This window comes from Alosa sapidissima, chromosome 6, assembly GCF_018492685.1.
Source record: "Alosa sapidissima isolate fAloSap1 chromosome 6, fAloSap1.pri, whole genome shotgun sequence".
Taxonomy (NCBI): Eukaryota; Metazoa; Chordata; class Actinopteri; order Clupeiformes; family Clupeidae; genus Alosa; species Alosa sapidissima.
In genome coordinates, this window is record NC_055962.1 from 36,163,700 (window position 1) to 36,180,260 (window position 16,561).

General features: G+C 49.1%; 1 protein-coding gene across 1 annotated transcript in view; it reads right to left on the reverse strand.

The window, feature by feature from the left end:
* LOC121711202 (afadin-like) overlaps positions 1 to 16,317 on the reverse strand; it is an 85,170-nt gene extending 68,853 nt beyond the window's left edge. Inside the window, 1 exon segment of the mRNA XM_042094563.1 lies at positions 16,002 to 16,317. Within this exon segment, the coding sequence (XP_041950497.1) occupies positions 16,002 to 16,100 (99 nt within the window). The 5' untranslated portion in view covers positions 16,101 to 16,317.
* Positions 16,318 to 16,561: the final 244 nt, after the last annotated feature.

A 16,561-nucleotide genomic window follows, 5' to 3' on the forward strand; every position in this document is an offset into this window, starting at 1 on the left:
CAACAAACACACACCTGCACACAGAGTGATAGGAAAAGGGTAAATGAGTGCATTCCCCCCCCCCACACCCCACACACACACACATACATACATAGCTATGCTTCTGGAGGAGTTCTGGCTGGCTGCTTGCGTGCAGCTATAGCAACAGTAAGGGCGTGCAGCCCACTATCCGCCTGACTCAGGCCAAGAGCTGCCCCCTTCTGCCCCCCTCACTCACATTCAGTGTCCTCGGGGAGTCAGGAGAGACTCCCAAATTCATCCCACGGTCTATCAATCAGCTCAGTGCTCTCTCTGGAAAGCCTCGGCAGACAGTCCGTCTTCTCTCACTATCTCTCCCTCTCACACACACACAGTCAGTTAGTGCCAGCTGGGTAGCAGACTGACAAAAGGTGCTTTCTGACCCGGGCGCCTCACACAAGGCGGCCCTGACGGCTGGCTAGAGGGACGCTTCCGTCAGGCTCTAACTGAACAAGAGGCGGCCTCTCTCCTCATGGCTCCCTGACAGCAGAGCAGGAGTGCCATCGTCACGCTCCTGCAGCGTCCATCTGTGTGTGTGTGTGTGTGTGTGTGTAGATATAAATACATGTATACATGTGCCCGTGTTCGCGTCCGTGTGTGTGTGTGTGTGTGTGTGTGTGTGTGTGTAGATATAAATACATGTGTACGTGCGCCCGTGTTCGCGTCCATGTGTGTGTCCGTGTGTGTGTCTGTAGATATAAATACATGTGTGCGTGTGCCCGTGTTCGTGTCCATGTGTGTGTCCGTGTGTGGTAGCATGCAAGATAGCAGGTATGGGTAATGCAGCGTTTACCATACATTGGCTTATTTGTGGCGGCCCACCACAATATCAACATTGACCACCACACAATGATTTTCCAGGTTGTACTAAATTGTGCTTAAAGCTGGTTAGCATCATAACCGCGCTGCGCTAATTTGTTAAAAACTGTTGCATTCAAGTTAATTCTGCAAACCTACCACCACAAATAGAATTCAACACTGTATAGTGTAGTGTTATGGTGGTTGTGCTAGTTAGACGAGTAGGGCTGCGGTTGCAAAATACTAAGGCCAGGCCACATACACCCAAATGTGACTGGCTCCAGAACCAATTTGGGGGATCAATAGAGTGGCCCATGCTAGCTTAACTAATGGCTTTACGTAACATGTTTGCTTTGGCACGACTTGCTTCTACAAAATCAATGTAATGTGATAGTATGCCAAAACATATGGATTTCTCTGGTACCATGTGTTATAAGGGACTGTGCGTGTGTCACGGGGGTGTGTGTACAAAATGTCCTCTGACTGTTCATACCAACTGTGTGTGGGTGAGTTCATTTAAGATTCACACACACACACTGCCAGAATGAACAGTGTGATTGAACATTATAGCTACCTGTATCAATGAAGTGCAACTTTGAGAGCTTAAATGCTTAAATGAGGGAGGGAGAGAGAAAGGGTGAGGCTGCTTGGCATCCAGAACTCTTCACGAGAAAATAATTCGATGAGGCAATCGTGAACCTATTAGAGTCATGCCAGTGAAGCCTGTTGAACTGCCCTGAGTAGAGAGAGAGAGAGGGGGCGAGGGAGAGAGACAGAGAGAGAGAGAGAGAGAGAGAGAGAGAGAGAGAGAGAGAGAGAGAGAGAGAGAGAAAGAGATAGAGAGCGAAAGAGAGCGAAAGAGAGAGAGAGAGAGAGAGAGGGGGCGAGAGAGAGAGAGAGAGAGAGAGAGGGGGCGAGAGAGAGAGAGAGAGAGAGAGAGAGAGAAATAGAGAGAGAAAGAGAGAGAGAAAGAGAGATAGTGAGAGCGAAAGAGAGTGAGAGAAATAGAGAGAGAAATAGAGAGAGAAATAGAGAGAGATAGAGGGAGAGAGAGGTGCTGACAAGCAAGCGTTCTCCAATTATGGGCGAGTGATGCGGAGCCCCAGGGGAGCCGGCAATTCCCAGTGAAATAGACTGAGCCATCTCCCCCCCTCTCAGCCAGCGCCACACGCCGCCACACGCCGCCCCTGCCTCTGCACCAGTCACCATGGCAACTCAAGTGTGTGTGTGTGTGTGTGTGTGTGTGTAGTAGGGTAAAGACGATGTGGCCCAGACAAACTTGCTAACTGTTGCGCAAGGGCTGACTAGATCTCCAGTGTGAAAATCAGAGGATGATGATCACATCAATCAGGAGACACAGAGAAAGATTAGAATGCAGAACGCTAAATGTCTCTCTCTGTCTGACTGACACACAAACACACTACGGGCAGCCGAAGCCTACTGGTTAGCGCTTCGGATTTGTAGCCGGAGGGTTGCCGGTTCGAACCCTGACCAGTAGGCCACGGCTGAAGTGCCCTTGAGCAAGGCACCTAACCCCTCACTGCTGCCGCTGTTGTTGCAGGCAGCTCACTGCGCCGGGATTAGTGTGTGCTTCACCTCACTGTGTGTTTACTGTGTGCTGAGTGTGTTTCACTAATTCACGGATTGGGATAAATGCAGAGACCAAATTTCCCTCACGGTATCAAAAGAGTATATACACTTACTTACACACACACACAGCGCTGCTCTCTAGGCCAACAAACAGAGTTGGCCTAGAGAGGCGCTATGCAAAGGTGCTGTGTGTGTGTGTGTGTGTAAGTAAGTAAGTATATTTACCCACACACACACACACACACACACACACACACGTGTTTTCAAAAGGCGTGGAGAGGTAGGGAGGCCCCAGGAGAGACGTCATAGTGGTTATGACCTCGATGTCAGAAAGACAGACACCAAACCACACAGACCTACATATGGGACACATTCCTGCTGGAGACTGAAGAATGTGTGCGTGTATAGTGTGTGTTTGTTACTGGGGTGGCTTAACATCAGGAATCCAGCCTGTAACCACACACACACACAGAGAACATGAGACGTCTGAGAGAGACCACATCCTCACGCCTCGGGTTGTACCACCCAGAAAGGGACTGGGCCACAGGGCTGCAGGCTAAACCACACAGTCAGCCACACACACACGTATGTGTTCTCCTTGTCTACTATACATCACCATAGAATGTCTATTACACATGTCCATACGCAAAAAGAGCCCAAATAAAGCAAAAGCATTCAGATGCAGGATAGGCCACAGGACAAGACACTGACCAGAACCGGATTGGGTTAAATGCAAAGACCAAATTTCCCTCACGGGATCAAAAGAGTATATATACTTATACTTATACCAGGGCACATATGAGCACACACACACACACACACACACACAGGCCAGGCCACAGGACAAGACACTGACCAGCTGAACAGCACGAGGCCGTCTGGGAGTGGCCCACAAACACAGATCCAACAGGGAGCTTGAGCGAGTGCTTCACAGAGGAGAGAACACCTTAGACAGAGTGGGAGGAGAGCGCTAGAACTGCTAGAACAGCACGAGAGGACTAGGGGAAACATCTGGGAGAGCGCTAGAACAGCACAACAGCACGAGAGGACTAGAAACATCTGGGAGAGCGCTAGAACCACTAGAACAGCAGGACGAGAGGACTAGGGGAAACATCTGGGAGAGCGCTAGAACCACTAGAACAGCAGGACGAGAGGACTAGGGGAAACATCTGGGAGAGCGCTAGAACAGCACATCTGGGTCTGGGAGAGGAGGGGGGGAGGCTTTGGGTGGACAAGCACTCATGAGGAAGGCATGTTGTGTGGAGGGCAGGACAGGGCAGGGAGCGACCCAACAACACATGTAGCCCACTACCCCACCCCTAATCACGCTCACACACTGCACAAAGAAGGCACACCTCCACAGGAAGTCCAAACACATAGACAGAAACACACACAGAGAGTCTGTCTGCTTCTGATAATAATGTTTCTCTTAGGCCGAGGTGTTCCCCAGGTCTGACACACACACACACACACACACACACACACACACACACAGATCATAGTTGACATGGGGAGTTGTGCCAAAACATGCTTTGCTTTATCAGGTGCAGAGGCCCCAGAGGGGGGGGGCAGCACAAAAAAAGTAATAAAGAAAAGGGAGAAAAGACAAGCAGAAGACCGAGGGACGAGGGAGAGGCTTCCCTCCCCAGGCAGCAGAAGACCGATAGGAACTCTGGGAAGGAGGGGGGAAGGGGGGGGGGGGGGGGGTTTCTGGTTTGACATGGCGGGGCGAGGCTTCTCTCCCCAGGCAGAAATCCCCCTCCACTTCAGCCAGAAAACACACGTTACGCCCAGGCCCACACGTTAAGTACCAACGTATGCACACACACAGTTCCAAATCACACTGCTAAAGACGTTCCACTCCCACCTATCCTCCAGTTGGGTGCAGTCATCCAGCTCAAACATGATACTGCAGACAGGTCTACACACACACACACACACACACACACACGGTGAGGTCTTTCCACTGGGCAGTGGACACACATGCCGGTGCTCCGTCTGGGGTTTGATTAGAGGGTTGCCAGGCACAGAGGGTAAATTAAGGTGTGGCTCTCCACACAAACACACACAACACACAGAAAGGTCACTGCCAGTGGAAAGAACATGCTTTGTTTGTGTGCATAGTGTGTGTGTGTGTGTGTGTGTGTGTGTGCGCGCGCAAAGTGTGTGCATGTGTGTGCAAAGTGTGTGCTTGTGTGTGCATAATGTGTGTGTGTAAGAGCATGCACGTGCAGTGAAGAACACACTCTGTTCATTTCCTTAACTGCTCAGTGTTTCCCCTTGAAATTTTTCCAGCAGCGGTGCTGTTGATCGTAGGAAGACCCCCCCCCCCGAACAAAAAATTATTATTGCAGTACTTGAATCAATTTACGGATGATTGGGAGTACATACGTTGAGTTGACATCAAAATCATGTCATTCGGATGTGTTTTGCGAAAGTTCGATTTTACTGTTTTTAGTCAAAACTCGTTAGCGTGGAAGTGAGAAGGGCATATTATTTCGCCGCTACAAAACGCTATTTTTATACCTCTTCTACAGTTCCAAACTTTAACTTTTGCACAGCACTGTATAAACTATATAGACTTCTCTTTCATGTCATTACACTGTATTGGTGCTGTGCAAGTCGAATTGAGTGCCTGTCACTTTAATGCCGTGACAACCCGTGAGGCTTGCTTGATTCTCACAGTTTTAAGCTAACTTAGTAGCGTTGTTGTGCATGGTGCATAAGAATATGTGGATGAAATTAATTATGTTTCCCATGTCATTTGGTAAAATAAATGCTCAAAACCTCGAAGAAAATCTATCTTGGATTATAGCAGATAAGTGTCTTGTATCATATCTATAATTTTGGTGAGCTCTACAGGAATTACAAACTATCTCAGATGTAAATGATTTCGTATCCTATTACTCAAATTCAATTAAACCCACCAATAGGCTAGCTAGACCTTAGTTTCACAGCCTAGGTATGTTAGCAACACAGGGCTTGAAAGCATTGCCTGTATCACAAACAAAAACGAAACAATGCGTGGATTTATCTGGGAATAGGCTACTGAAGGTGGCGAGCTATCTCGCTGGCGTGATTAATTTGGTTCCCTGGTTAACATAATGTAGGCTACGTTTTTTTGCACAAAATTGCGTCTGCTAATAAACTTAAACACAAACAAGCATGATCTCCAGTGGAATCCCTGACTGCGCCTTCAACGTTAGCCTACTATTATTTGTTGACATGAAACCTGAACGAACGGCAGCTGTTCCTGAAGTTCACTTGCATTTTTTTTTTTTTTTAAATTGGGCAACTTTTTTTGCAGTGGCGCTTGAATTCCATGAGCGGCGCTGCGCCGCTGATGAACACATTGTAGGGGAAACACTGCTGCTATCTCAACAGCGGTGGGTTGGAACCAGCTCACTACTGCAGTGGTGCAGACTGAGCTGAAACTGGCAGGCAGCTGTGGGGGAGGAAACTGATGAGTGAAGTGTGTGTGTGTGTGTGTGTGTGTGTGTGTGTGTGTGTGTGTGTGTGTGTGTGTGTTGCTGACCCATCCGTCATCTCTGCCTCTCTCCAGGATTTGGCCTTTATCGGGCTTCGAGGGCTGGCCGGGACTGGCCTCTCATCCCCGTGCCCCTGGGAGAGTGTGAGAGAGCGCCAGAGTGAAGGCCTTTTCCTCTGAGCCCATGCTCTCATTCCACCGTTATCTACAGTCACTGACCAGCAGGGCCCACAGCACTCCGGCCCTTCCCCCCCCAACACACACACACACACACACACACACACACACACAGTCAGTGAGCCACACGATGGCCAGCCGTGCTTTATCTGCTCTGGCCAACACAAACAAGTTGGCCTCTGCTGTGGTCAAACGACAACCCCCCCCCCACCCCCCTCTCTCTCTCTGCCTCCTGATCTACCCTTCTTCCTGTGTGGATGAGCAGGGGCCAGAGGGGGTGTCCGGCCGCAGGGCCAGAGGGGTCCTGCAGCAGCCGTTTCCACCCAGGGGCTCGGCCCCTAACCGGCTGGCTGGGGGAAGCCAGAGGGAGGCTGCAGGCTGGCCCTGGTCTGGTCGCTCACTTCCATCCCTCTCTCTGTGCCTCCTCAGTCATGGAAGTGATGGAGGGGGGGAGGGGGGGGGGGGGTGATGACACCAGCCACGCCACCGCTTGCCAACAAGCACTCAGATGGCCCATAGATCTCCCTCTCCTTCTCAATCTGTTAATCTCTCTCTCTCTCGCTCTCTTTTTCTCTTCCTCTGTTTCTACCAGTGTCACTCTCTCTCACAGCTCGTTTCTGTTCTGTCTCTGACAGGACGTATGCAGCTCTGCTTTGTCTCAGGAAGCCATTTTTTAATCATGTGGAGATTCTTAACGGCCGGACTTATTTCTGGCACACCTCCCGAGGAGCAGAGGCCACCGTAGCGGAGGGTCCCTGGCACACGGGGGGCGGCATTTTACGAGCCCGTGGTGTCAGCGCACGGCGATTCCACACTGTGATGCAACATTCTAGAGCTCGGAGAGATGATGAGCAAAGAAACAGGACACACACACACACACACAAAACAACACAAAGAGGCTTTATGCAAAGAAGGCACTGGGAGAGAATGTATGTTTGTTTTTGTCATAAACAGTCTGTGTGTGTGTGTGTGTGTGTGTGTGTGTGGTCTCTGTTCATATACCTACGCTAATGAGAGCTCAGCTCACACACAGCAGCTTGCAACAGACACACGCTGATGGGAGTGCAGGAGATAAGGGGACCGACAGACAGAGAGTAAAGCCAACAGACAGAGGGAGAGAGAGAATGCAGTAGAGAGAGGGAGAGAGGGAGAGAGAGAATGCAGTAGAGAGAGAGGGAGAGAGAGAATGCAGTAGAGAGAGAGCATGGGATAGAGAGACCCCTCTCTCCCTCTCTCTCTCTCTCTCTCTCTCCCTCCCTCCCTCTCTCCGGCCTCTCACACACAGGAGCCCTAATCTTTTCTATCTTGCTTTGTTTTTCTAATCATGTGAGCGAGGAAAAAAGCCCAAAAAAAGGATTACAGCCGTGCTCTCTCTCTCTCTCTACACCGGTCCTCATAATGACCACGACTTCTCACACTCTTTTTTTCCCCTCCCTCGCTGAGTGAACATACTTCCCTTCCAGCGCGCACACACACGCACAGAGACACACACAGAGACACACACAGAGACACACACAGACACACACACACACATCCCAACCCAACCACACTCCGCTGCACACAACTATGTGCTGACGAGCCAGCCAACGCCATCCGGGGTGTATCAAAAGAAGAACACACTGACGCCAACACCAATATAAAGCTAAATGAATTTAAATGCAAAGCAATGACAGCACATTTCCCCTTAGGAGCCACTGTAATATGTTGAGGATCTGGACAGTATTAAGAGAACAGGGCATAGGGACGCCTTCAATAGCACTTAGCGCTTCTTTTAGATTCGATTTAGATTAGATTCAACTTTATTGTCATTGTGCAGAGTACAAGTACAGACTCTTTTTGCAATGAATTAGGTTGATGCTTTGTTTGTCTAGAGATACACAAACAGTTGAGCCTTGAGACCAAATTCTTCAGTCCAGTTCGGGGCAACATTCCTGTGCTTCTGTGTGGCGTAAACAGAGTCTACATTCTGAGCCTGGCCGAGACTGGCAATGGCCTTCGGGTCTCCCCAGAGGACTTGGCGCTGAAGCGACGCACATGCAGACGCCTTCCCTGTGGATCCCTCCACACACACACACACACACGGGCAGAGCCACTCCTCTCTCCCTCCCACGCTCTGTGGTTTGGAATTCATCTCACTGTGCATTGAGCTGATCGAGCAAAAACAAACAAACATAAATACATAAGCTTCTCATTTGGAGATATGACACTCACACACAGCAAGTACACGCACACACACACACACACACACGTCTCCTAATGGACGGCGGAATGTAGTCATGATGGGCGTGCCGCATGTAGGGGCGGTCAGGAGGACCCAGCCCTGCACACTGCACTGCACTGGTCGTGTTCGTTTTCCAGTAACCCAAGCAGGGTGGGCGGGCGACCGGTCCGGTCGGAGTCGGGTTACCCGTTTCAGGAGAGGCAACACGAGCAGAGAGCGATCACTGCTGCAACACTACACCCACCACCACCACCCGATCCTCCTCCTCCATCCCCATACACCCACCACCACCAGCCGATCCTCCTCCTCCATCCCCATACACCCACCACCACCCGATCCTCCTCCTCCTCCATCCCCATACACCCACCACCACCAGCCGATCCTCCTCCTCCTCCTCCATCCCCATACACCCACCACCACCCGATCCTCCTCCTCCTCCTCCATCCCCATACACCCACCACCACCCGATCCTCCTCCTCCTCCATCCCCATACACCCACCACCACCAGCCGATCCTCCTCCTCCTCCTCCTCCTCCTCCATCCCCATACACCCACCACCACCAGCCGATCCTCCTCCTCCATCCCCATTCACGCAGCCAAGCCTGCTGCTCACTGAAGGCATCCAAATAGCCTGCACTTATTCAGCAGACTCTGCGAGTGAATGAGCGAGCAAGTGTGTCTTTGGGGTTTGTTTGGTTGGAGAGTGTGTGTGTGTGTGTGTGTGTGTGTGTGTGTGTGTGTGTGTGTCCAGTGAGGTGTGTAAGGGGTGCATGAATGGCAGTGAATGGGAGAGTAAGAGAGTAAACAAGTGACCAGTAAGAGAGTAAACAAGTGACCAGTAAGAGAGGCATCAGTGCTTTTAAAAGCAACCGGAGCGCTCGCTAGCAACAGGAGGAGGAGTGGTGAGGACGCGAGTGGGCACCCTGCTGTGTAGTCTCCTCTCCCTCATCCTACTTGAGGTCGCACGGGTGACAGCACGCACGGGGCCTAGCTGCACAACACGTGACCCCCCTGTCGCTGTGGCAACAGCCAATGAGAGTGCTGGAACAGGCTGCAGGGGCCCAGCATGGAGGAGAGGGGGCAGTGGAGTGACGGACAGGGCCTCCCGCCAGATTAATGGGGTCTGACAGGCCAACAGCCCCCCCCCCCCCTCTCTCTCTCTCCCTTCCTTTCTCCCTCACTCCCTCTCTCTCTCTACCTTCCTCCCTCACTCCCTCCCTCTCTCTACCTCTCTCTCTCTCTCTCTACCTTCCTCTCTCTCCCCCTCTCCACAGCTACACTGCAGACCCTGTGTGCCAGTGATCCATCACAAAAGCCACAGCAAGGGAGAGATAAAGAAAGAGAAATAAGCACTGACAGACTTCTCTCTTATTCCCGCTGAAGTAAAAACACACAGACACACACACGCGTACACACTATGCCAGTGTCTTGAGGTTTCCACAAATAACATCTGAGCTATCACCCACATGAACAATCTCTTCCGGATTATAAACATCGCCCCCAAAAGGTCATTTCGACCCTCGACAGCCACCGAACCCCACACTTAATTACAGCCCAGCGAACGTGCAAATGAGCAGGAGAGAGGACAGGGTGCGAGCAGCCGGGTGTGTTGATTAGACGGGGAGCGGACGGCTAGTGTCTCTCTGTAATGAGGAGGCGGCCACAAATACGCTATGAAGAGACCACAACAAATCAAAGCAAAGCACCATGGGAACGAGAACACAAATACCCTTCAGCCGCTCTGCTGAGGAGGAGGAGAGGAAGAGGAGAAGGTGACCAGGAGTGGAAAGGAGAGCTGGGAGAAGAAAAAACAAACACTTTCTCCCACGTCTGACCACACTCTGCAGCTTCCTCTGCAGGCTCCAGAATAAGCGGCGCTGAGCTCACTCTCCTCACCAGCGCTTGGGACAACGGGCTGGGCTGGGCTGGGCTGGGCTGGGCTGGGCTGGGCTGGGCACATGTAACCCTGTGTGAGCGATGATGACTGACGGAGCCTAAAAGCGGGGTAATCTCAGTCCGGCGGCCACAGATTAGGGCTCTGGGCGTGAGAAGAACCCTAAGATCACTGCGGTTCTTGCAGGACGTAGGGGGTAGGAACCCTAAGATCACTGCGGTTCTTGCAGGACGTAGGGGGTAGGAACCCTAAGATCACTGCGGTTCTTGCAGGACGTAGGGGGTAGGAACCGCAACTATGCTGCTGCACGCTGCAGGGCACAATTACAGCGTACCATGAGCAGCCATGTCAGGCCAGACAGGAGAGTGTGTGTGTGTGTGTGTGTGTGTGTGTCTCCCAAGGAAAATATATTTAGAAGCAGGAAAACCATCACCATGGAGATGGAGAGTTTTGAGCCTGCAATGTGCAACACACACACACACACACACACACACACACACCTCAGAGGCAATGGCATCTAGGGGAGGCCAAGCTGCCAGGGCTGTGCCTACTGTCCAGACTCAGCAACCCCTTCTCTTCAGGCTACAGACCAAGGGCTTGTCCAAGGGCTCTACAGACCCTGTAGAGAGATACACTTCCTGGTCAACTAATTGCAATCACCACACAGCACAGGACTCCTTTGGAGACTCTGAACAACTCTGCAGCACTCATCACTCTGAAGGAAGTGCTATGCTCCTCTGTGCACATTTGCGCGTGGCGAAGACGTGTGTGATTGCCATGCGGTCACAATTGTTGGGAGGCACAAATCCCCCCCCTCCTGATGCGTTGATGATGCAATTCTCGTCACACATCACATACACGGGACACAGACACAGGACTGATGCAGGACTACACCAGACCTATGAGGCATGGCTGCGGCTCGGCCACACGGCAGGGAGTCCCGGAACTCCACAGTGGGAGAGGAGCAGAGCGGGGGCAGCAAGGTAGGCAGGCAGACGGGCATCTCGCATCCCCCAGCCTCCCCCCTGAGGAATTTACTGGAAGTCCTAGCCGTGGCTATAACGGGCCGTCACATTCCGTATGCGGATCAACATGGCAGGCGCACGGTGTCCTGATGCTGGGGATTGGGTCTAGGGGAGGGTTGGAGACGCTGCTAAAGAATGCAGGCAACCCCCACACACACACACACACACACACACACACACACACACACCACCTCATGCATCAACGCAAGGGTGCTTCTCTGCTTCTAGATTTCTAAAATACTAAAATAGGAACTAAAAATAGGAATATGTGTGTGGCTGAAAAAGTTACACAAAAGAATAATAATAGTCTACTTCTCGTGAAATTGCAAAAGGGAGGGAGGGAGAGGGAGAGAGAGAGAGAGAGAGAGGCAAACTGCAGATTCCTGAGGAAGTTGAATACTTTGTGTTGGTCTGGTCATATCCTGTGATGGAGGAAGAGGGGGGACAAAACTAACTGGCCTGGATACTGAGGCACAATTGATATTGCGCACAATGACCATATAATAAACAATTCTGACAGACAAGAATCTGCAAATCACTGCATGAAAAATTCAGCCTAACCTGACTGAAATTAGATGGAATGGGATAGTGCCTGCGCTTTGAACTTCGTGTTATTCTGGTCAAGTGCTTGATATCTGCAGACAGAGTATCTCTGGCTCCACTAATAAAAGCTCAACTCCAGAGACATTTTTACCTCTTTATCAAAACATGACCACACATCCTTCCCTTCCAGCAGACAGGCAAAACACACTCACACCACACACACACACACACACACACACGCACACGCCCTTAACCAAACAGAAAACCTCACTCAGAAACTGTGGGTTATTAAGGCATACAAACAGCTACATACCACACACTTTGTGTGCCTAAGCCCTCGGACAGCATTTCCCCCTGAACCTCCAAGAGAACAAACTGCTGGAGTTAGACATTCCTTCCTGTTCACAAACCTATGCAAACACATGGGGTGCATCCGAATACCCATACTATGCAAACACATGGGGTGCATCCGAATACCCATACTATGCAAACACATGGGGTGCATCCGAATACCCATACTATGCAAACACCTACTTCTCTTCCCTTATGGGCCCTCATGCCTGATAGGCATGTTGCAACACAGAAGTGAGCTGAGCTTCACTGTAGCAATGCAACGAATTCACACTCAGGGCTTTGTTGAGTTATTTACAGCCTGGGGGCAACACAGTGCAACCCAATACATGGTCAAACTAGCACTGCATTAGGGGAAAACAAAAGACTCTTTTGCAGATCAATTGTGGACACAATAGGCCCAAGTCTACTGCTGTTGTCTTCAGAGTTCGGACTACCTACATTTTGAAACCCAATCAACACAATGTTGATTGTGAGACAAATGAAGCCATTTAAGTTGCAACACAAGTTAGGCCAATACGTATGGAGTCATTTAGGACTGTAAGGCAGGTGGATAGATAGAGATAGATAGATAGATAGATAGATAGATAGATAGATAGATAGATAGAGATAGAGATAGATAGATATATATATACTTTATTGATCCCCAAGGGGAAATTCAAAGTCTCAGTAGCATACAGACATCACACACAACATGCACTTACAGCAGACTCAAAACAGGTTGTGATTTAGCCTAGTGCATATTCAGGCAGAGGAGCTGTGGAGAGGAAGCTGGCGTGCGACCTGTGCCACCTGTGCCACCTGTGCCACCTGTGCCACCTGTGCCACCTGTGCCACGGAACGCTTTCCCCACGTCTGCTCCAGCTTCGCCTGACCCCGGCGCCCACACATGCCCAGAGGGCGCAGTCACCGGAGGCCGGAAAACCGCCAGAGGACGACGAGCAGCACCAGCAGCCGCCTGCGTTTGTTTTCATTTCCAACCTCACGTGGCCAATGAGCAACTCGGCAAACGGCCGACCAGCCAACAGACCAAACCACAGCCAACAGGGGGGTGGGACGGGGAGCGTCAGAGGGGAGACGGAGACGCACTTCTGAATTTCAGATGTGGAGAGTGATGTGCTTACTTGTTGAATAAAAAGGATCTTGTTTTGCATGGATGTATTGAGCATCACTTACATTCATGACCAATTACAAAAAAGAACAGAACGCCTACAGAAATACAAGCAACTCTTCAGCAAACATTGATTTTTTCATGTTCAAAATCACACACACTTAAAACAAACCAGCATTAGCACTAGCCACCACAGAAAAGCACAATCCATGGTGGCTACATCACTGAGCATTTCAACATATCACTTCAACCATTTTATTTCATTCTCAGGGAACAATCTGTTCACACAGCAAAAAAATCCCTCTGAAGAGAAACCACTGAAGAATGAAACTTTTATTTTATTGATGGCTGTCATTTTGTCCTGAAACCTAAATTCTAACACAACAGTTTGGACCAGCAATTCTTTCTTCTTTCAACTTCTCTGAAACTTTCAGTTCTGAAACCATGGACTTCTTAAGGAGAGAGAGAGAGAGAGAGAGAGAGAGAGAGAGAGAGAGGACACTGCACTACATTCTGAGCTGTCAACGCTCCTGTCTACCAACCCTTTGCCTGCTCCCCCTAATGAAGATCAATAGTGAATTGGAAAGAAAAATGCTGCTGGGCCTGTTTTAGAGCCTTTAAATCTGAGCTATTTGGCCAAATTTTTGCCGACCTACGAAGTCAGCAGTTGGAGTCGGCCGTTGTGGCTTCAGTGATCATTACAACCACTGACGCAACAGTAACAAATGTGGCGGCATCAAACAGAAATGCCAGTTAGCGGACACATCATTCCAGCACACTGCCATGCACCGACACACACCTTCTAGAGGTCCTTTAAGGCATCTATGTAAGGCACCCATGTAACTGTATCTTTTGGAAAATACTCTGAACTAACTTGAACAATCTGGAAAATGTAATGCATTAGCGGAGGACCGAGGCATTTGTTCCGTTCATCAGTTTAGGATACTCAAGATAAGGTGTATTCTTGTCCTGAACGTTTCATAATGATCTTATAGCTCACTCTCACAGCTGAACAAACACATCACAAAGTTCCTTTGCATCCCTGTCTCTGTGGCTTTCTATCAAACTAAAACACAAGGCAAACACAAGTCACCATTCCAGTGAATGATTGCATAAACACATGGAATAGCCTATGAAGACAGCTGATCCAAACTGACATGGTGCTATTGCATCTGTGGAGCACACATGTCTAAAATAAATTCTGTGAACTAAGTCAGGGATTCTTATGAGATGGACTGTTAAATGATCTAGGAAGCAATTTGAAATCAACAGGGAAAAGAAAAACAACGTTGGCTTGCTAGGAATTACTTCATAGTAAATCAAGCGTTGTCATGGCGTCTGTCGTGGCGTATCAATCAGTTCAAAGACCGACCGACCGACCCCCCCTCCCCAAAAAGAAAACCCTCAACCCCCAACAATTCATTCATCCCAGCGCGCCTAAATCAAACCTAGGTGCTGAAGTATCCCGATATCACAAAGATTTTGTAAATGTTGACAGATTTTGCCGCGAAATATTCTGACCCCTACAGTCATCAAGTACCAAGCAAGTCCGCAAATTAGCGTTGCATATGGACACACACGTTTAGGGAGATTGTATTAAGAATTCCTGTTTCGATATGTGTGCGCAGCTATTTCGCAGCAAATCTTGTTAAACTTTTAAGTGAGTAATGCATTTCATTGGGCTTCTTTAAATTGAGTCTGTTTTTCACTGTCAGTTGGCTGAATGGCTAGGAACTGGGCTGTGTTATCAATGAAGCAGCGAAGAAACCAGTCCAAAACAAACAGCAAGTTTTATTACTTTTAAGCCGTGCTAAAATAACCACATTAAATCACGGGTAGAATTTTGATTTCAACACTGACGACTAAAATGTATGACTCAATAGGTATAACGCTTATCACAACTACTGCACGATTAAATAGTAGGTTTCATGAATCCGCTGGTAAGTTACCTCTTATTTGACTTGACATGAATGGAATGGATAACTATCCTACTAACCAAACTAGCTAGCAGACTTAGCTCAGATAGCTAGCCTAACGTTAGCGGGCTAACGTTAAATCACAGTGACTGGCCAACATCGCCATAACGACGGCTATCTTTAACAAGCGCAGACGAACGTAACATTGACATACATAAAGCACATACAAACAGAACTGTCCACTGTGTGACAGTCCATTCCCCATGTATACGTTGGTAACATTAAATGTTGCTCTGAACAGTGCGGACAACAGTGCGCCTCACACATAATCTGAGTATAAATATATAAATGTAGCAAGCTAACGTAGCAGTAGTTGGCTAATGTTAGCCACTAGCGCCCCATTGGGATTTACGGCGGCTTTGTAGCTAACCATCTATTCTTCATCGCAAACAGTAACGTTACAGCATGCACTTGCCAGAGCTAAAGGGTAGAGAGGTAGGAGGCTTGGGATCTAACGTTAACAGAATGACTCCATTGCAGCCATTATCCGCTAGATGGTTGCCAACAGGCATAATAACATTGGATGGAAAAAAGGATAGTAGGGTGGATAATGCAATATCGCCACCTGTTCTTGGCTAGATATAGATAAATTATTACTATCCCCATTATTAATACAATACGTCTAGTTAACTCAACGGTGCTCCACAGGTAAATTATTATTCCTTTCTTAGCACAGAGACAAACGCTTAGCTACAATTCACATTCAGTGTTGAGCAGGAGAATTATCCTCTTTGCAGATAATTTCAACCGGGATTTCATGGTCATCCCAATGGGTGCGGCCTGTGCTCCTGATAAGGTCCACGGACTCACCTCCGTTGGCTGACTGATCTCGAACAGGTCGAGCCGGTTGGCGTTCCAGTGGTTAATGATGTCGGCGAGTTTTCGCCGTTCCTCTTCCCTGCTCCCCATTCTCAATCCTGAATGATACTCTCAAACAGGAGAAAATCCTTTTGTCCCAGATAAAGGTGTCTTATCCGACAACTTCACGATAAAAAAAAAAACGGAAACACCCGGTATAAGAACAGAAAGAGCGGGTTGAGTAGCCTGCGTGTGTTGTAGTAGCCGGTTGCACCTCTCTCCAACCGCTCCTTCTGTTTCCGCGTTTTCTCGTTTCTGTTATCGCTCCTCGCCGGGAAGCACTGACTGGATCAGTGCGCGTTCACGCACCCTTTTACGATTCAACGTGCTCACGCACGATGATGTATGTCTTTCCCTTTGGACAGTGTAACAAATGAAAGGCTGACACGATTTCCATTGTATTTCATATCAAGGATTGCATTATGTGTGTGTGTGTGTTTTTTTTTTTTTTGTTTTTTTTTTATAATGCAGACAACTGCAAGGTGACGGGACGTGTAGCCTACTGTACCAGT